At 37.6% G+C, this 22,163-nt stretch overlaps 1 protein-coding gene across 3 annotated transcripts; it reads left to right on the top strand.

The window, feature by feature from the left end:
* The first annotated feature begins 80 nt into the window (after positions 1 to 80).
* On the top strand, positions 81 to 20,830 carry LOC139938793 (RNA-binding protein 4B-like). 3 transcript variants are annotated; one of them, XM_071934438.1, is made up of 11 exons: positions 81 to 162; positions 1,802 to 1,936; positions 2,446 to 2,566; positions 3,419 to 3,540; positions 3,867 to 4,054; positions 6,129 to 6,362; positions 6,962 to 7,078; positions 8,135 to 8,200; positions 12,629 to 12,732; positions 17,147 to 17,181; positions 17,374 to 20,830. In XM_071934438.1, exons 2-9 carry the CDS (start codon positions 1,814 to 1,816, stop codon positions 12,723 to 12,725), a joined length of 1,068 nt encoding a protein of 355 aa, XP_071790539.1. In that variant the 5' UTR covers positions 81 to 162; positions 1,802 to 1,813; the 3' UTR covers positions 12,726 to 12,732; positions 17,147 to 17,181; positions 17,374 to 20,830. The 3 variants fall into 3 exon arrangements, with proteins under 3 accessions (XP_071790539.1, XP_071790530.1, XP_071790546.1); XM_071934429.1 differs by lacking the exon at positions 17,147 to 17,181; XM_071934445.1 differs by lacking the exons at positions 12,629 to 12,732; positions 17,147 to 17,181; positions 17,374 to 20,830 and adding an exon at positions 9,106 to 10,667.
* Positions 20,831 to 22,163: the final 1,333 nt, after the last annotated feature.

Here is a 22,163-nt window from a genome sequence, read left to right as displayed (position 1 = left end):
AGCTACCGAAACGAACTCATTATTTAACTGGTGCACTGACAACGCAGAGTTTTCTTACTGTGTTTATGTAAAGAGCACCAGTGAAAAATGCCCCACGCTGAAATTGCAATTTGCGACTTTGTGATGCTTGAGACGAGACTTTGATTCTGTCGGATTTTTGAGGTAAAATTACTATTTATTGCACGCTATTTACTATCATAAAAAATATGCCATAAAGTTGTTAACTCTATGCTTTCCAAACGACTCGCAATAACCTTAAAAGAAAATGAGTCAGTCTCGCAAATTAGCAATTTCTTCAGAATATATTTCTGCATGCATCCCTTTGCATGCGGCATCGATCATGCAGTTTGCGGCATGGCGTTTGTTTAGCATGCATTTAATTCACTGGGTTTTGGGGGCGGGGAAGACGTGAGTTGGGGGGGGGGTTATGTAGTTTTTAAAACAAACGTTTTTTTAATTTGATTGGAATATAACATGAATACTATGAAACATGTACATAATCACTGGGAAAAGTTTCCGTATGGCGCCACCACTTTTTCATTCGATATGAAATAATATAGTATCTAATTTACCTCAAAGAGATGAATATCCCTTTTTGTAAAGATGAGGGAAAAGTGGTGGCGCCATACGGAAAGTTATCACTGCTCAAGCTGGTACCCCTACCATTTACTACGAAAACATTTGGATAGTAATTGTTGTTAAAAAAAGGTTTTGAGTTCGACTTTTGTTATGTTCTTATTGTCGGTCAACCCTAATAAATCACTCTCTCACTCAGCAGATCTGCAGATTACCGCTCAATTCTTTCTTATAAGAATTTAAGAAAAGTATCCATTTATTTGATGACCCACTTACGTTCACGAATTATTGGTACGATTAAGTTGTGTCTCATTTGAGTAAACAAGACTACTGTTGCAGAATATTGTAATGAATTAAAAAAGTGGCAGTCAGATACGAAAATGTTTCCCTTTCATTTTCAATCATTAAAAAAAAAACACATGGGAAACAAAATGTGAATTTTTAAATTCTCAACCATGAGAATGTGTTCTTTGGTTCCTTATCCAGATCCTACTAAAAGCAGACAACAACACTTACACTTACACTTAATGTTTTTGATGGGATTTTTAGTATTGTAGGCTTATGCCTTTGCCTTTTAACAACCCCTATCCATTTTCATTCAAGTATTTGTCGAAGCTGTTTTTGAACTGATTGGTTGTCTTGGCGTTGACCACTTTGGCTGGGAGTCTATTCCAGTTATCAACAACTCGCTGTGTGAAGAAGTATTTTCTGAGATTGAGCCCTTTGTTTAGCCTTTTTTGAATAGCTTCATGTCATGCCCTCTAGTGTTATTTGTTTGTGAGAGTGTGAAAAGCCGCCAACAAGTCCAGAGTGCCGACAATACGCCGACAACAAGTTTCAAATACCTAAAAAAAAAGCAGCAAACAAACCAAAGATATATTAGAACTGTGTGTGCTGTATAATATAAACTTAAATGTAACTTGTAAGTAATGGAAAAACTTGGAAAATGTAAATTTTTAACCAGAAAAAAACTTAACTTACACGGAAAGCGGTCGTACGCCATCTTGGGTTAACAACCAAGATGATGACCAACCGCTTTCCATTAAAGTAAAAGGTTTTTTCTGGTTAAAAATTCTCACTTTTCTGAGAATCTGGTGCATATCATGTTAATCATAGACCTAAATGTTATTTCAACCATTTTTGTTGTACAATAAGTGACCATTTTGTCAATCCAATGACAGTCATTTCATGTTTTAAATATCTCCTCTGTTTCGTTTTTTTGCAGAAAGCTGACAAAATGAATAAGAAGTTATACGTCGGTAACATTCCATTTGACTGCAATTCAGAGCAGATGCGAGGGCTCTTTGAGCAGTTTGGAAAAGTCACAGAATGTGATGTCCTCGGCAAATATGGTTTTGTGGTAAGATTTATCATTGCTTCATAAATGGCAACAATAGTTGTGTGTGTTTTGTGGCGAGCTACAAATTAGAGTAAATTACCTAACTATGATGTGTGCCACAATCTACTGTGTAGAAATGTTTGTATTTGACAGAGTAGTGCTTTGCCCAAAGCGCTCAACTCTTGTCTTTGCTAGGTACTGTTTGAAACAAACATCTTTTTGGCTCCCAAAGTGTTCCTTCTGCATGCATTGTGCATGTGTAGTTCATTTTTATGTGACAAAGCTGGTTGCAATTTTGGTCACAAAATTCCTCTATAGAGACCGCCTCCTTTTTGTCCTCGACAATAAGTGACAAGCAGATGGAACAATTGGCACAAATCATTTACTGCTTCACCACTACCCAAAAAAGGGATCAAACGTTAACTTCAAAAGGGGGACATCTGCTCTCACATCGAGGAAAAAAAACAGTTCCCAGCGTGGGGACTATTTGGTGCAAAAGTTTAAATTTTCATTTTTGTTTATTTTCACAGCATATGGCAACAGACTCGGAAGCCCAGACTGCAGTGAGCAATCTGGACTCCTACAACTTCATGGGGTCTGCTCTGAATGTTAAATTCTCCACAGGAAACAGCAATAAATTTGGTGGTGGTGGTAAGGAATATAGTCTAAACATTTATCTTTTATAAAGCATCCAAAGTTGCATTAAACAAAGTCTGCTGTTGTTTGTAATGGGTTTCAGTTTGGCTGGATGTTGAATGTTGTGGAGATCCATTAGGCAGTAAGTTGTTATGTCCACTTCAAATTCTCCACAAATTACTCTAATGGAAACTCAAAATTTTCTCATACACCAGGGAAAATTATATTGCTATTTGAAGAAGTTGAAGCATTGTTATAAATATGACTAGTTTAATCATAATGTTGCTCTGTGTTTGTGTTAATGGCTCAGTATCTCAAAGCATTTGGTGTGTTTTTTTGTGAGTTAAATAATAAAGCAATCCTAGTGCAAATGCAGAATGTGTCGTCACAATACAGATCACCATGGCGATGGTATAGACTCGTATTAAATCAAGTCTTGGTACATATGGTAATGATGAAAATCTTATCTTTTGCTACTACTACCGTCTGAGTGTAGACAATGATAATCTAAGATTTCTGAACCGCTCTTATAATGCAAGGCAGGATTGAATTTATTATTTGGTGCATTGTTAACGCTAATTGCAACTAAGTTAGTTGGTAGAAATAATTATAAGCCATGTACTAGTTGTTCATGGTGCAGGCTCTTATAAATGTTGTCTTCATTTTAAGTGAATGGTATTCAAATCAGTCTGGCCCCTTTTGTGGTTCCTTTTCCATCAACCAGCCTTTAAGATGGCTTTTCCACATAAGGAACGTGACAAAGATGTTTTGTAAGAAAGCACTTCTATTTTTCCTTATAACTGACGGACCAATATTTATAAAACAAGCCTTTTCATTGAATTTGTTTCTGCTTTATGACATTTGTAGTTAAGAGGAAGATTTACGTGGGCAACTTACCAGCAGACTGCACTGAGGAACGATTACTTGAAGAATTTGAGAAGTATGGGGAGGTAGCAGAGTGTGATGTCATCAGAAACTATGGATTTATTGTAAGTCATGAACTTAGACCAATTTGTGTTGCTCAATAAAAGTTAGTAACCAACCTCAATGCCATATGTTGTGTACTTTTAACGAATGGTTCCTATTTATTCGTTTGCAGATTCTTGATCTAATGATTCCTAAAAACTCCTTTTTGCAGTTTTTCTTGAATACATGGTTTTATGGTTGTTGTAGAACTAAACATGTCTCATTTAAAAGTGTTGTGAATAAATAGGAAGTATCTGCTTTATAATCTGTATTCTGACAGCGGGGACACATTTTAAAATCCTTGGGAATATTTACATAATAATATATTTTATTGTTATTGACCCAACAGCACATGAAGACAGAAGATGGTGCCACAAAAGCCGTCAAACACCTTCATAATATGGACTTCTTCGGAAACAATATCACAGTTAAATTCTCCACGAGTGGAGTACACAAGGCACCTGGTGTTGGAAGTCAAGGAGAATGCTTCAAGTGCGGCAATAGAGGTCATCTATCTAGAGACTGCACTGAATGGGGGTAAGTTCTGATTATCTCATCCTGGAGGCAGTCTCCTCTGAGCTCTCATTGCATTGGTGTCCCTTTTCGGCATCTTGGCTACACATGTTATCCTCCAAGCTCTGCCGTTGCCTTGGTGTCCCTTTTCGGCATCTTGGCTACACATGTTATCCTCCAAGCTCTGCCGTTGCCTTGGTGTCCCTTTTCGGCATCTTGGCTACACATGTTATTCTCCAAGCTCTGCCGTTGCCTTAGTATCCCTTTAGGGCATCTTGATATTTGTAAGTTTAAAGTATCGTCCCCTGAAGGTGATCCTTTGGCTGCCATTTCCCAGGTTTTATCATAAACTTGGTTATTATCAGTGTTGTAGCTAGATCAATTTTAGTGGTGGGCTCCAAATCCAATTTGGTCTGCAAAGGGCAAGCGGTTCCATATAATTATTCATGTTTAGTAATTGGGCCCTCTTTGCTGAAGTGTAATCTAGGTGCAATCTGTGCCGGAGAGCACAATGTATTTTGCTCAAAGTGCTGGGCAAAATTGTGAGTTCTGGGCAGGCCCACTTGCCACCGCCCACTGTGGCTACACCACTGGGTATGATCCCTGGCTATTCGACAGTCTTAGTGTATGGTAATGATGAAAATCTGATCTTTTGCTACTACTACCGTCTGAGTGTAGACAATGATAATCCAAGATTTCTGAACCGCGCTTTAGTTCAAGGCAGGATTGAATTTACTTCTTATGTTGTCTTCATTTCCAGTGAATGGTTTTCAAATCAGTATTTCGCTTTTGCACCAGGATAACGCTACTATTAAACTCAGCTAAACTAAACAGGACAAAGACCTCTATAAAAGCACTTCCATTTTTCATTTCAATGGTCGTAGCACCATGTACAAGACCAGCCTTTCATGACCCTTTTCTCTGTGCTTTTATGACATTTGTAGTTGTGAGGAAGATTAACTTGGCCATCTTGCCAACAGACTCAACATAAGGTTACATAAATAGCTCATTTGGTAGGAGCCCTGGCATGTTATATTAATTCGGAGGTTGTTGGCTCAAATCTTGCTTTAGTAAATTTTTCTTTGTTCAACCTTAAAATAATAATCAAAAGATTTAAATACTGAAGAGAATAAGTATTGTTTGAAGCTTTCCATGGTGTGGAGAAATAAGAAGAAACTATAAATAAATAGTAAAGTTGCGGGTACAACCATGTGTGAATCTCTTAGGGTGAGTGTTGGCTCTGAAAAGAGCCAGTTTGGTCTCTCACCAAACCGGAGACCAAACTGGCTCTTTTACAAATGGTTGTACCTGCAAGTTTACTGTTTATTTATATAGGTGGTTCTTACCAAAGAGAAAGTGCACCATTACAAGAACCAAGTATCATATATTTACACTACATGAAATGTGCCTCCTGAAGCATTCCAAGATTGTTAAAGCCACCTGGAAGTGGTATTTTGTTAAAATAAAGCTTTTGTCACTACTTTATGTGTTTTGATGAGTGGAATGTGAATAAACAGTTAACTAAGTTTTTGAAAAATTAGTTCTTATCTTATTTACAAATTTAAGAGTAGGCCCTGACCCGAGAGGGCACTGTTCGTGACGTCAATTGATGCGCGATATTTGAAGAGGAATGCTGCACAGCGCTGAAAAGGACGTCGGACCAGACCACTAGGCACTATTGCTCTTGTGAGTCTGACCAGCCATGCAGACTGACCCAACCTTTAGTTGTTTTGCTGCATCCGGCAGCAATACACTTGGTCAGCATTTCCTGAAAAATGCAAGAAAAAACTTCTTTCGAAACGTACAAATTCACGACTTGGACTTAAATGTACTTTGCATGTGTGTTTACTCTACACATCAAGGCAAAGTCTGCCTCGATTGACGTCACAAACGACTTTATCTATTTTTTAAACATATAAATTGTTACAAACAATTAAATTACTAAAAAAATTGTTTTATTGATACTAAACATATACTCTTATGTTTGAAAAAATAAAATTCTATTTCCAGGTGAATTTAATTGTTCCTGTGGACATAAAGTGGCACCTTAATCTTTCCACAATGCAACTTACTGTTGAAATCGTTTGCTTGAATGTAGACCCGGTGAGCGATCAAGAAGTCGAGGTGGTCAACGTGGTGGTATGGGTCGTGGTGGCTCAAGTCGTGGAAACGGTGCCTACCCATCACCAAGGCAATCTTCAGGGAGATACAATGGATATGGAGGAGCTGACTCTTATGACCCCTACTATGACTACCCAGCCCCGCCCCCAAGGAGGCCTCCACCAAGTGATGAATACTACAGCAGACGCTATGCAGATGACTACTACAGCAGGTAGGCTACAATGTTTACTTTGGTTTCTAGTTCCTTATTGGGTAATTTATAAACTACAGGTATGCTTCAATGTTTTCTTTGGTTTCTAGTTCCTTATTGGGTAATTTATAAACTACAGGTATGCTTCAATGTTTTCTTTGGTTCCTAGTTCATTATTGGGTAATTTATGAAGTGTGTATGAGGCTTTGCACTTGAATACTACAGGTATGGTACATAGCTCAGTATGGTTCCTAGTTCCTTATGTTTTAGCTTGATGCGTATGCAAAGGAGCTGAGATGGTTTTAAGAATGAAATAGCTATCCAGGGGTAATGATGTTGGAGTGCCTTGAGTGTCAATGAGCGACAGATTCGGGCGATATTATAGGAAATAACTATTATTGTTATTATTTGCAAAAGTACAATCATTTTAAATCGCTTCACTTTATGGTCGTGATGAAACTGTTATCATTGCTACTACTACCGTCTGAATGCAAATGATTAGCCAAAGTTTCTGAACCATTTCTTTCTTGAAGATGAAGTAAAACTCCAACCTTTGTTTACATTTAATCAGATTTCACTGCGTTTTTTTTTAATGCTGTGAATTGTTTTAATTTACTAAGGAGGCCAGCACCCCGTGACTATCCACCAAGAGAGAGAGAATATCCCAGAGAGTACGCCCTACGAGCCAGGAGTAGGAGTCCACCACCCTCTTATAGGCGTCGTCTGTCACCAGGAAGGTTTGTTTCATTCTTGTTCACTGTACCCCCTCTCTCTCTCTCTCTCTCTCTGTTTCTCTGATGATAATAAATAATAATAATAGTAATGAAGACATGTAATTAGCACATAACCACCCTGCTGGGTGTACAAGGCACAGTAAAACCAAAACAAATGAAAGAAAAACAGACACAACAAATAAGTCCTTGAAAACCTGTGACATAAGTTAATTTTGAGAAAAGATTTTTAATTTTGTGATACAAAGACAAGATCAACGATTAAGTGGTAGAGTTCAAAATGCATGGCGCAGCTGAAGAAAAAGACCTGTCACACCAGGAGTGATGTCGTAAGACCTGTCACACCAGGAGTGATGTCGTAAGACCTGTCACACCAGGAGTGATGTCGTAAGACCTGTCACACCAGGAGTGATGTCGTAAGACCTGTCACACCAGGAGTGATGTCGTAAGACCTGTCACACCAGGAGTGATGTCGTAAGACCTGTCACACCAGGAGTGATGTCGTAAGACCTGTCACACCAGGAGTGATGTCGTAAGACCTGTCACACCAGGAGTGATGTCGTAAGACCTGTCACACCAGGAGTGATGTCGTAATACAGATCACTTTGGTGACAGGACGGGCTTTGTATGGTAATGATGAAAATCTGATCTTTTGCTACTACTACCGTCTGAGTGTAGACAATGATAATCTAAGATTTCTGAACCGTTTTTTTTTTTAATACATGACAGGGTTGATATGACTATTTAGTGCATTGTTAACTTTGTTTTGTGGTAGCGGGTGCAAAATGTGTATGAGCCATTTATTGGGCAGAGTTCTTATGGTAAGAAGTGGTAATAGGAAGATGCTTTTGTCCTGGTGTCTTTCTGAAAGGCTTTAAAATAATGCGGAGAAAGATTCTACTGTGGTGAATATTTTTACCACTTTCTACTTTCAATCTCTTTACACTTTAATCCATTGCATTCCTCCATAATGTCTGCATCCATCAATCTGTTAAAGGTACTTGAATTATAAGAATTAGTGATAATTTGATTGTACATGTAATTGCTCATTTATCTCTATAGCGAATATGACCGTTACTACGAGCGTCTACCCCCAAGGGATCCCTACTACGATTTGCCTCCAAGACGGTAAGATTCTTACAGAATAAGTCAAGTTGGCTCAAAGGTTACAGGTGGTGAGTCCTGAGAAGTATCACTGTCATCATTTTATTGTCATGGAAGCTCCAACCCCACACGATAGTTTAAATGAATGTAATCTTGCAAAAAATAGTTAATAACCTGACGTTTCGACCCTAGCAGAGTGTCTTTCTCAAAGGCTAAATGTAATCTTATCTACTTGAACCAATGAAAAGTTTAAATTCTTTCATCTCGCTTCATCGTAACACTTTGAAATATAAAAGACTTAATACTTATGGATACACAAGAATAAATCTTTGACGAGTCATTGATGGGATTTGCTCGATTTGATCTATGAATGGTGATGATGAAAATCTGATCTTTTGCTACTACTACCGTCTGAGTGTAGACAATGATAATCTAAGATTTCTGAACCTTGCTTAATCGCAAGGTGAGCTCAAATGGATCCTTGAACATGCCTTGTTCGGTCAATCCATTCCAGTCTTCATTTGAGATAAGCCATAAGTGTGCAATACCAAGAGTCCGGCCCTGTCTTTGCGATTTGCGGCCTGTTTGACAAAGAAGAAAGTAAAACATCTTAAAAAAATATATCGTTGCTTTAGCGCAAAAAAAGTATCTGTATCTCGACTTAAAAACACTATTGTATTTAGTTCAAGATTGGCTCCGTGCCCAAAACAAAGCCATAGGATTTGTATGTTCAGTTGAATAAGCGATGCCCAACTTCAAACGTGCTTGTTGCGTAATGATTGTTCTGGAGATTCATTTTTGCCCTGATGCTTTTTGAAAACAAAGTTTGTGTGCAAAAAAAAAGTACCAACATTTTTTATTGTGTAAATCTAACGATGTGAAATTAACTTTGTATTTTTCTTTTTCCTTGATCGCGTTCCCGTTCACAGCTCCTTGTCGTCGGCCGCTTCACCAGCTCCCCCGGCACGTCGGCTCCCTCCGGCGGGTTATTAAGAACATCACGTCGTTCTCAACGTTGTTGCCATGTCCAGAATTATACCTTATTGCTGTCGTCGACCGCGATTTGGATTGTAACAACCGATAGTGTTGCACTGAGAACATTTTTTAAATCGTTAACATTGTGCTGTAGAAAACTTCTATGTGTTGCTTTTTTTCCGTTGTTGTGGACCGCTTTGTAAGGTTTTGTTATGAACTCAAGCATTCTGCCCCATTCCAAATAGAGTCGGTAAATTGTTGAGCATTTGTAAAATACCATGGAACGATAACTTCAAGAAACACTGAAAGAAAAATGCCGTCAAAAATAACGCTTTCAGCTCTCGTATGAATGAACGGAATACAGAAAAAGTTATTACATCTAGGAAAAGTAGTTCCAACATTTCTCTATTTGCAGATAGTAATTAACGAAGCATGATGGTGCACCATGTCTTTGAAGGTGTTAATCGTAGAAAAGCATGTCGTCTTGTAAATAATGAGCTTTCCACGTTTAGACAACAATGTACTCGAAACTTAATAAACATCTATGTGTAGGTTTTTTTAATGTAGGGTTGATTTCTTGATACATAAATGGAAAATGAAAACAAAAGTAGTTTTCCACTGTGAAGCAACTATTTGCATCATCTGGAAGCCAAACCATCTTCAACATGCACAGTTGCCCACTTTCTACTTCTTGCTCCAATCTCAACAATTTAGTACAGTGCCTGTTTTTTTACCATGAGGAGTAATTTCATTGAAGTGAAATATAGCTGTGAAAATTATTGTCATCTGTTTGATTTCTTTGACTTGTTGAAATCTGCCGTGCATTCAGAAAACATTGCTGAACCATCAAATTGCCCATAAGCCAGACAAATCATGTTTAGGAGCAATTTCTTTTCATTTCACAGAATATTAGTGGTTTGCTTGACCAAGGTTTGAGAAGTTTGTAACTTGTTAAAGTTTCATCGATTGTAAACAGTTCGTGTTAGCTGTCCTGTGTATTGCAACTAGATTTTGCTTTTTAAAGTTTTTTTTATTGACAAAAGTGCAGTCTCGGGGTACTTGTACATAAAAAAAAAGTAAATATCTTCTTAATTCATTTAGAGCATGCAGACCTAATGTATGCTATCCGTTTGGGTATATATTTTGATGAACACTTGAAACCAATTTCAATCTAGGAGAATTCCTTAAAGTTCTACAATGCAACAACCGTTACCAGCAGCAATTTGTGAAGTACATGTATTAATATTGCCGATATTCAGAAAACCACTCTTTGCGATTGAATTGTTTAAGTAAAAGGATGCGCAACACAATTGCTTTGTAATGTTAGATTTTTTATTATGCAACACCAGCTCTTTGAGAAAATTTTTCCTTTCCATGTTTTTTTTATAACCTGTAAGTTTTGTTAGTCGAGTATGAAAAGTTGTTGAATTATCCTATTTGTTAATCAAGCACAGTAAAAAATAAGGCTTTCTTGTGATGGAAAATAAATGGTAGCTTTTGCTGTTGATTAAAAAGACCTCAGACGTCTGGCAAATTGTTGAATTAATTGTAGTAGCAACATGACCCAAGAGCTTGGCATTCCTAGCTTATTAGAGAGAAATTGATATGAAATTGTAAATTTGGTTTTTAAAAGAAGATTTGCTCTGGTATTTAAACATCAGAGCAAATCACCCACTTAACGACCACCTACCAACATCCTAATTAATACAGTTGATGTGCTGAACAGTATGGCTTGCTTATCCTTCTCTCACACTGGCGAATATGCTAGCGAATATATGGTTACAAAACGAAATATTTGACAATCACTCAAACTTCGCAACATTCGCTGTGTCTTCGTAAGCATTGGTAACAAATTTGGAATGTTCACATGTCATTCTCCACATCCATACCAAGATCAGTCAATTTAGGAGGCGCTTTCTACTTTCCAGCGAATGTTGCAAAGATGGTCCTTCTTCGTTGATTTTCGTAAGCATTGGTAAGCCATTGGTAATATTAGTAAAGCGTGCGTAAGCATGACAATGTTCGTAAAGACATTGGCAAGCGTTGGTAAGCATTCGTAATATATTCGTAATATATTGATAAAGAGAGGGCCGACCAAGGACGACCGAGTTGTGAGACTGAGATGAAAATATTCACTATCCAATCACAATTCTTTTGTGAATTCACCGCGAAATTCAAATATTCATATTTGCAAGAACATTCGCCACAGTGTGAGAGCAGCATTAAGGATGCATGTGCCACGACCAGACTGGGATTCAGTCCCATGTCTAAGACGCTCTAGGCGGGTGTACGAGGTTGCTCGGTCACAACACTCGGGATAATAACTCGCAGAATGTGCTTGTGGAATCGATGCTGGAATTGTTGACGGACGGCCGGTCTACAGACAAGAGGATATGAGTCGATGCGAGCTGACATTAATATGATAACTCACCGTACAGCGTATTGATGCTCGGATATAGCATACGGTTATAAAAAGAGCCCCCATCGGAAGGTAACGTGTTCGATACTAACGCTTTCACTGGTTTGTTCTTGAGCGTGAGTTTTAGCTTCTTCGATATTCAATCAGCTTTTAATTTTTTTTTCAATATTCAGTACAACAAAGGGATATTTTTGTACATTTCGTTGCCCGTGATTATTTGTGTTCTGTGCCGCACTGTGCTTACCATCAACCCTGCAGTTCCCAGCATCTTCAAAAGAATTGTTGGCATCTTTTTCCCCCGTTACTTTTGATTCATATTTGATTGAAGAAGAAAAGTGTGCCTCAATGTTTAGATGTCTGCGAAACCATCAAATTTAATTGCCAAGATTTGTTCAACCTGAAATAAAGAACATTACACAATTTTTTGTCTTACCCACAGAAAGTTCAAATTTCCAAAATGTTATTTTTGTTGCACAATTGTTTCTAATTTTCGACGTAATAAACTCACATATGGTTCATTTGAAGCCGACCTCATTAATTCAACCATCAATCTAAAAGCTTACTGACCATAAAGTTCATACCATTACCATTCCTTAATTACAGAGAAATATTGCTATCTGAAACATAGCAACATTTCCTATTTGCCTATTACAGTTCGGTTGTGTGGTTTGTTTATTAAAATATGGGACAGCTTTGAACATGAATTTATTCTCTGAAAAAACACTTATATTTCGCTCTTTAAAGTCTGGTATCACAGCCATTATATTATTCCTGCAAGAAAAAAAATGTGTTTTAATCCTCTCTAAATCTATACTTAATGTTCACATCCTAACAAGAAATGACAAAAATCGCATTTTACATTATTGTAAATAAAAAACATTCTCAAAATTACTATTTTGTGAAAAATATCCATGACATATTATCATCAGTTATGCACTTTTGTTCCCCATTGTAGAAAAAGTCTTACCTTCTTATCTGCCCTGTAGAAACACCAGAAAAAGTAAGAGAATTATGTTGCAGACTTTGTATAACATCTACCTATGTTTGTGTTAATCCAGTGAAAGGGAGGGAGTAGCCAGACTGCCGTCATATACTAATGGAAAAGCAAAACAAGAGTACTCGGGGGACTTTACTGAAGATGTTGTTACCTTCTAATGAAATGGTAAGGTTTGACTTAGTCAGTTTCAAATCAATTATCCTTAGATTGGCTAACATTTTAATTTAGTGAAGCTAGAGTTACACTTCATGCAAAAGCATGAAAAGCAAGATGACAGACTTTTGCGCATGTCATTAGTTTGACCTTCTTTTGCGCATATCATGAGTTTGTGTTTAGACAGTGACGTAGACCATGACATGAGGAGTCACACACAATGTTATACACGTCTCTTTGTGAAAATACAGAATGAAATTATTATTGAGATGAATGTCTACTTACCAATGGAGAAATTGAGCAATGATTTAGGATCGATTACAATCAAGGCAAGGAGTAGTCTTGGCCCAAGACTATGGTGCTTGATTCTGGATAGTGTACTTTGAATCGCCAAAGCGCGCCCGCCACGGTATGATGTGAACAACATGGCAGCGCCCAGCAGCATGAAGTCTGGCCATGGTCGGACGTACGGGATGAACAAGTGATAGTATGGTTTGCCTGGCCATACAAAACGAACGAAATGCAGGGATTTAAATTCTACGTCTCCTTTTCCCAGAAAACCGAATAAAAATTCTTGTCGTTATTCTTAAGAAATATAGCTGACTACAGAATGTCTGACAAAATGCTTGCATCTTCGTTTATGCGGTCGTGTTTGTTTCATGGTTTGTTTCAAACCATTTGTTTCATGGTTTCATACTTGCCCAAATGATTTGTCGTGGGCAGCTCACATGAACCACAGACAGAGACGAGCTACCCGCAGTGCATACTACCATGGAGGTAGAAACCTCCATGATACTACCGTGTATAGTAGTTTTACTACAGCAAACACTATTCACTGTACATGTACAATTTAATTGTCGTTCATGCATCGACCTATCGACTTTGCACATGTATTAAACGTTAGGGCTACTAATTGTGTCACAATCACATGAATACATAATATTTCTAAATAAAGGCCAACACAAATTAACTTGTTCATAAAATTGATTTCTTTATTGCCAAACACAAATTTTTCACAGAACAGTGGCTATTAAAATGATCAGGTTTGAGAACGGGCTATAACAAGAAATACCCACAATTAAAGCCTGAGCGACTAGTGAAATTTGCTTCTCAACTATTCGTGCTTCAAATAGTCGCAACTTCAACACACTAGTCTAAAAATGTTCATGCCCCAAAATGCATAGCGGCGTATTATTTGCTGCCGGTGCAATATAGTAAAACTCACGCTGAAAGGATTTAAGGATTGTGTCACTTTATGTCTATAGGGCTAGGCGACTTGTGCGACACACTGTCACACTTGTCGCACAGTCGAGATTATTAAAATCACTAGTCGTGTTGTGACTACATTTTTAATTCCTAATTGAATAATCGTGCTGCCAAGAGTACAACAAAAATAGCAACAACTTCCTGTTTGGTGAACTGTTTAACACGACTATTCATGGCAACATAATTTACTTACGAAACACAGTCAGTGACACCAGTGACAATCCTTCAATCCTCTAAGCACGAAATTTACCATATTGCCCCTGCGGCAAACAAGTCGTGACTAGTGTCGTAGTCATGACTTTTTGAGGTGTGACTAGTCGAGTAGTAACTTACACTAGTGGCCCAGGCTTACTGATGTCTGGTTGTGTTTCGTAGGTAAATTATGTTGTTGTGAAAAGTCGTGACTGTGAGCGACACAATTCTTTCAGCAAGCAGGAATAGTCGCAACTATTTTAGTTGTTGTGGTGGCTAGATTTACGGAGTAGGTGAAAAATGGCAGTCGCAACTCGACTAAGCAATAACTAGTTGCGATTTCGACATCAGTCGTAGTGCGTACCACTATAATCGCCAATCACAGGCTTTCCCACAGCAGCATTTAAAGTGCACATCACAGCAGTTATACACAATATTGTTTGTATGTACTTGTGTGAGCGGCTGACCCTACGACAACTCTTCTACATTGTGGGGTGCAATGCAATTTTCATCTGATTCTCTGTGTCTTAGATAGTTTATGGCAATTGAAAGACCATTTTGCTCATCTCGCCCAACTCTTCCACTTAGTTGTACATTTTCATCTTGGTGTTCAAAATAATGACAAACATCAACCCCAGTCCAAAAGGATCGGTTGCTAAGAGTATGCACACAGTTCCCACAGGGTTGAAGAATATTAATTTTTGGTTTTTACCCATATACACCGATGTGTGTAGCACTGTATACTCAGTACTTTCCCGAGTCCTGTGAAAAAAATCACAGGCATTTTACTCGGGTGGGATTCGAACCCACGACCTTTGCAATTCTAGAGCAGTGTCATACCAACTAGACCACCGAGATTGCCCGGTAGCTAGAGGCAGTTCGAATCCTATGTTTTAGCAGCGGGTACTGCAAACGATTTAAAAGATGTTAAATTTGCATCGGGGATAAAGAATATTAATTTTTGACACTGCTCTAGAATTGCAAAGGTCGTGGGTTCGAATCCCATCCGAGTAAAATGCCTGTGTTTTTTTTTCACAGGACTCGGGAAAGTACCGAGTATACAGTGCTACACACATCGGTGTATATGGGTAAAAACCCAAAATTAATATTCTTTAGGGTTGAAAAAGCTATGTAAACTCATCTTGAAAGTCAATCACTGTATTGGTGTGGACATGTCGACATTAAATTGTGATACGTTGGTGGAACTTTGCAGCAAAATGTAGAGTACAGTTCTTCACATATGTCTTTCTTGATTGACAGTTAATATGTTCCATCTTTTCCTTTTCTCTTGACGTTTCCTCTGCAAAACAGCAAAATATCTCTTCCACAATTACATACGCTTGAATCTTGATTCTGTCACAGAGTTGTCTCTCTTGAATCAAGAACTACATTCCTTAATTGCAGAGCAGTTGATTGCCCATTCATCTGACAAGACGAGGCTTAACAAGTATCAGTACTCCAAGGTGGTCATGCAGCAGTTCTCTAAAAGCCTTTCCTGGAAATGTGCCCTATCAGAAGAATGAAACAAATACAAATCATAGAATAAGTTCAGTGATTATATTGGGTCTCATTGTGCTAAACTTTTTCTGCATCAAGCTTAATGTAAAATATGTATATCTGTTTTGATTATTAATATTAAACCGTTGACCATCGAGGGTTTGGATCATCAATCAACCCAACTAAGTGTTAATTGCTTGTGCACAGAAGGAAAATGACAGTTAAAAACAAAAAATGTCAGCCAATGAGCCATTTTCACATCAAGGGATATGCATCTGTGTGTATTGAAGTGTTGGTGACTCGAGTCAGACAAATCCAACCTCACATTAAGCTGGGCTCATACTACTCCTATGATGAACTATGTTCGTTCCACTACCGAAACAAACCCAAGGAGTAGGCTCATAGTCATACTTCCTGCGAATGCGAAGTGGATTTTGGTGAGGCAATACTTTTATGAGCTGCCCTTCCATAAGTGAGACACAAGAAAATGTTGCTTCGCATGATGGAAAAAGCACTGCTATATTAGTATTAGCAGGAAGGAGGTCTACCTACATAAATAACAACAAGTTTTGAAGTATTGTTCAGTTTAGAGCAAATTAGGTATTCACAAACATGACAAACAATGACTACATGTATTATTATACTTATGGCTTTACGTTTTCTAATTCTATACAGATTCGATCAATATAAACAAGATTCTCTCCACTCACCACTTTGTGACACTGACAGTTACATAATGACTTGGGATCCAAGACTTGCTCAGTTGCAAGCGTTGGTTGTATGTATCATGCTCTAGTTTCCCCTAGTTTATTCACACCCGGACATGGTCCAACTGCCTGCATGCAGCAGACAAAGCATTAGTAGAACTGACGGAGTTTATCGCAACACCAGCAGACCGTCCGCAGAGAGGGCACTAGCTGGTGTATTTTGACATAGTCGTTAATTAATTGCCAACTAGATAGCAGATCAATATAGCTTCGGCTTACTTGTTCATCTTTAGCATTCGTAATCGTGAACATTTCCTATTTTCTTACGATTTTTCCTCCACGACAAACACGGAGATGCCAATGCCGTGTAATCATAACATGAATGACCCCGGGGTCAACTAATACATTATGTTAATTTATTGCAATGATCGCACGCTGATTGGTCCGTTGCAAAGCTGAAGCAGAAAACAATGAAAAAGTTAACACAGCGCTGCAGGATTACCAAGACTATGGTAGCTTGCCAGTGTAGTCTAGATTTCAAGCCGTCCAATTAACTAAATCATACCGTGGCGGGCGCGCTTTGGCAATTCAACCGCGCGTAGTACACTATCCAGAATCAAGCACCATAGTCTTGGGCCAAGACTAGGCAAGGAGTGAACAGAATACTTATTATATAATTTTTGATATGCCTGTTCCTTCTTGAAACAGTGTTGATTTGTTGTTTAAAGTGAACAATTTGGACACTCTGTTTTTACAATTAACAGTTAACGCCACAGCATTTACAGAAAGTAACTCTGGGGTGAGTTAAGAGTTCAAAGTTTCTTTTATACTTCTTAAACAATTAATTTGAGTTTTAAAAGGTAAACTGAAAAATACAAAAACTTTGGTCTTATTTGTTGAATCCTTTTTGCACAGTTTTTTTCATTGTACGTCTTATCTGGTGCATATTCCTTTTTTAAACAAACTTTATTTTGTTTTTATTTTATTTCAGAGTTGTTTGAAGTCTGAAATTCTTCATCGCTCCTCAAATGATCTCAAATGTATTGTTGGCAATAAAGCAGAAGATGGATCAAAACAATGCTGCATTTTGAAAAGATTTTTAAAATCATTTTGTCTTTAAAAACCCACCGTGATGTACATGGCCGTGAACCTGCTGTTCCATTGTTAACAGTCACTTTGTCCCATCTGCTATCTCTGTTATGCGCTGTGTAAACACTTACCTGGTTAAAGAGTTATCTCTGATAAAGACCTTTAGAAAACTCAAGGTCTTTATTTTATCAGCTGCAAATAATTAATTCCAATTTCACTAGATCAAGATAAGTAATTAAAAAAAAAGTGTATTTTCTACGAGACCGTTTATGAATGTTGTGGGATAAACCAATCAGGCATGACCATAGCGCTGCTAAACAGTAAGCAAATTTGCGTACTTACTGAAGCAGAAAGATTTGCTTAAGCCTTAGCGTATTTAATAATAATAATAAGACTTGTAATGCGCACATATCCACCCTGCTGGGTGTTCAAGGCGCAGTAAAACCAAAAACAAAACAAAACACAACACAAAGAAAAACAGAAACAACAAAATTAGTCATTGAAAACCTGTGACATAAGATAAGTTTTGAGAAGAGACTTGAATTTTGCGTGATATATATTTCACAGGTTAGCAGAAAAATTGGGCGGCCATATTGCGTGTTTACCGTGGATTTGCATTGTGACTTCATTTATTTTCGTGCGGTAAGCACCGGAAGGTTAGCATGCCTTTTCGTGTGCTTACGGTTAGCAGCATTATGAAATAGAAATCACACAGTAAAGCACAAAATCGGCCGCTAAGCAGCGCCATGAAATTGGGCCCTGGTCATGAGGTGGTCATAGACTAACCAAACAACCTTTGTGTGTTCTTTAGGAAATCAAGGCTTTGAATTTCTCGGGTTAGCTGGTATTCACAGGTCAGCAAGTATTTTCACTGGTCAGCTGATACTTTCACTTGTTATTATCTAAAGATGTATCTGCAATGATTCACTGGTCAGCTGATACTTTCACTTGTTATTATCTAAAGATGTATCTGCAATGATTCACTGGTCAGCTGATACTTTCACGTGTTATTATCTAAAGATGTATCTGCAATGATTCACTGGTCAGCTGATACTTTCACGTGTTATTATCTAAAGATGTATCTGCTATGATTCACTGGTCAGCTGATACTTTCACGTGTTATTATCTAAAGATGTATCTGCAATGATTCACTGGTCAGCTGATACTTTCACGTGTTATTATCTAAAGATGTATCTGCAATGATTCACTGGTCAGCTGATACTTTCACTTGTTATTATCTAAAGATGTATCTGCAATGATTCACTGGTCAGCTGATACTTTCACGTGTTATTATCTAAAGATGTATCTGCAATGATTCACTGGTCAGCTGATACTTTCACGTGTTATTATCTAAAGATGTATCTGCTATGATTCACTGGTCAGCTGATACTTTCACGTGTTATTATCTAAAGATGTATCTGCAATGATTCACTGGTCAGCTGATACTTTCACGTGTTATTATCTTAAGATGTATCTGCAATGATTCTTTCAAATCTGAAGATGGAAGCAATGTGCAGAAAAAAAAAAACTTTTGCCAAATTTTACAGAACAACTTTCAAATTAATACTAAAATGCCAAAAATGTCTACTGTTTTTGGCATGTTGTTTTTATTTTAAATGTTTTAATGTTCAAAGTGTTGCGTTTTTGGAACAGTTTGAACTATGTGCTTGTTATTTTAGATATCACAATGACCAAATATTAGTGCACTTTTGAGGTTGCATGGTACCATTTTATATGAGGGACAAATTCTGCACAAGTAGTTCCCTTCTGTGAGTGATATTTTGTATGTACATACCGTTTGTTAGATTATAGGAAATGTAGAAGGAGTACATGTAGTATGTTTTAGTTCAGGAGCATAGATTAGGAAATGAGCCTGGAGAGTTGCAAGGCATCACTAACCAGTTAAATTCAGGATTTATAATCCATTGTTCATCTCCCGTGCAGGAATGGATTGTTTTCAGTCAAAAAGTAACTCTATTTTTCCTAATCATGATCAATTTCTTGTGTCTTTGGACACCCATAGGAAGACTTTTCTCATTAGCTTTTCAAGCTTTTTGGATGGCTCATGTTGTTGTTTGTGTTCGTGAATCTGTTCAATCATACCATTAGGAACCTGTTATGTTGGCTTTCATTGATGCACAGTCAAAAAGGCATCCCAGAGAGAGTTACAAGTTCTCGTAACAATGCAGTAAAATCAATCTGTACATAAATCATGACTGGTATGTGAAAGTAACAGGTGTTACAATGTATATAAGAAGCATTAAGAACAAATCCATCCAAAGAATTAATCTGTTCATTGTTTGCAATGCATTTTGACTTGAGCCACTGAACCAATACTGTTGTTTTCACACTATTCAGCCCTCTGAATCGAAGTGGCTAAAGAAATGAAAGTGAGCAGCCATTTTGGCTCTATAACAATTGCAGCTATCCCATTGGTTTAGTTTGTCAATCAATGATGTTTGTTATTTGGAATTGAAATAATTTGTTAATTGATAACAAAGAGGGCGCATACAGTAAACAGAGGATGAGCAATTCCAGCACACCCTTTATATCTGCATAGAAATTTAATCCTGGGAACGCATCAGTTGCTGTGTAATCATGCAACAATATCCTGGTTGTATTTCTAATTTATGTTGTTGAGTTTTAGCTACTCTGGTCTCTGTCTCATTCTGAGGCTGAAGCCAGCCTCGTTTTCTCTAAAATGTTTTCATGTAAATAATACGTGTCATAAGTTTGTGTAAAAATGTACAAAGTCTTTATTGTTAGTGTTTACATAATGCATGTAACATCATTGTGTTTGGGGTTTTGTTTTTACTTTTTGTATCCAACCTTCCTTGAGTAAAATATTAAGATCCTTGTCACTCGTTAACAAAAACAAAACTCAACACCCAATGTGTTATTACGCTGGTATGCCTGATCCCATGTAAAGCATTATCAGTTTACTAGTGCAGTACTCAGTCCAACACGATTCAGTAACTCAACACCCAAACTGTTGGACTCTGATTAGAAGTTCTTGCCTTTGGTTAAAATTTCACTATGGAGCCATATTTGAAAAATGAGAAAAATGGAACGGTTGTAATTTGCCAAATGTTAATAATTCTGTGCTTTTAAATTTGTTTGTTTTTTTAAGAAAAATGTAAAAAGAAAAAAAAGAATCACATTCCGATATTTTGTGCCACAAATGAGTTGTCAGAAATGTATTCATTAATTTTGAAATCAGTTTTGTACTCACCAGAATTTTTATCTAAGCAGCTTCTTAAAAATGTTTTATACTTTTCTAAACTTTACTTTTTATTTATGCAAATTCAACTACTTTTAACATTTTGTTTCCCATGTTGAATCATTACCAATGCAACTGTTTGTTTTTACAATTGTAATTCAGAGTTAGTTTTACATTTTGATGAATGATCCGGTCTGGACCTCCAAATCTGACTTGGCTAGTTTATTGACCAATGTGATCTGAACATAAATGTTGACAACATTTGCCCTTTAAACACTCAAAAATTCAAAGTGTAAACTCTTAAAGACTCGATCTTATGCCAGAAATATCCAAACAGGTGCATGCGTTGACTGTGACTGTATGTAAAACATTGATCGGGTAGACAAATAACTTTACATTCTTGATTACTGACAAGTTTCTACAGCTTAGCTTACGGGTATTGCTCATGCTGAACAATTTTATTTGCTTAGCTGGAATAAGCAGGGAGGCAGACGAAAACCATCTTCATTATACAGTATTTTAGATGGTTGCCCATTTCTTCTGAGCAATACATTATTGTGCTAAGCGGCTACATCTATATAAAAAATAAGGTCATGTTGAAACTTAGTTAAGAGTTTTATGGGAAAGTGTTTCTCAAATTAAGTCTGTGAAGCAATAATTATGCCTGTCAATACTTGTCCATTATTAAGAGGTACTTGTGTTTATTTCTCCCCCCAAACTGATTAAATTTCAACAATTTGAAAGAAAAGAGAAAATATATGAGTTAAGTAGCAGAAATTATTGTTTATATTCTAAACCATTCGATAATCTTCCCTGGGTCAACCCCACAGGGCTCACTCGGGTGAGCCCCTGCCATGGTGGTGACGTCATGCACCTCGGGTCACCCCCAAGTGACCCACTCCACAAGCAGGGCACTGGGGGCTGACCCGGGTGAGCCCCTGGAATGACGTCAAAGCTATTCGATAGCACCTGGGACAGACCGTGGCCGGCCCAGGGAACCTAATCAAACGGACCCTATATTTCTGACATAAAGGACAAAAACATTTTAATTTACTGATGGTCTTTAGGAAAATATTCTCTGCATTTTTGTCAAGAAGAAAAAGACTCAAGCAATGTGATTTTGTCACTAGTGTGCATATTTGGACAGTAGAAAGGAAGCACATCTCACATCCATTTGCATAAGTGGGGGGTGGGGGGAGTGTTCAGAAACACCCAAATTGATTTGAGCATGTGGGAAATCGATTTTGACAGTTTTCAACCAGAAACAGAATTTTAAAAACCTAGGACATGCACCTGCTATGTACTCGTCTGTCGTCATGTTACCTTGGTAACAATGTATGTGGCTGATAGTGGGCTGTTATATTTTTGGGGACTGGATTTTTTCCCTCCTCTCCAGACCGACTTTGTTAAATTTAATCAATTTAGAGATGTCTGTTGACTTCTTGCGAGACATCATGGGCTTTCATCTTTGT

Source organism: Asterias amurensis, chromosome 1 (assembly GCF_032118995.1).
Source record: "Asterias amurensis chromosome 1, ASM3211899v1".
NCBI lineage: Eukaryota > Metazoa > Echinodermata > Asteroidea > Forcipulatida > Asteriidae > Asterias > Asterias amurensis.
Note: the sequence above shows the minus strand (reverse complement) of the source record. Positions and strands in the feature narration are given on the sequence as shown.

Bases quoted from the DNA above. Each gene is read 5' to 3' on its own strand.
- LOC139938793 (XM_071934429.1), top strand. From the start codon at position 1,814: ATGAATAAGAAGTTATACGTCGGTAACATTCCATTTGACTGCAATTCA. The intron at 2,567-3,418 runs GTAAGGAATATA...TGACATTTGTAG, and splicing joins CAATAAATTTGGTGGTGGTG to TTAAGAGGAAGATTTACGTG. The intron at 4,055-6,128 runs GTAAGTTCTGAT...GCTTGAATGTAG, and splicing joins AGAGACTGCACTGAATGGGG to ACCCGGTGAGCGATCAAGAA.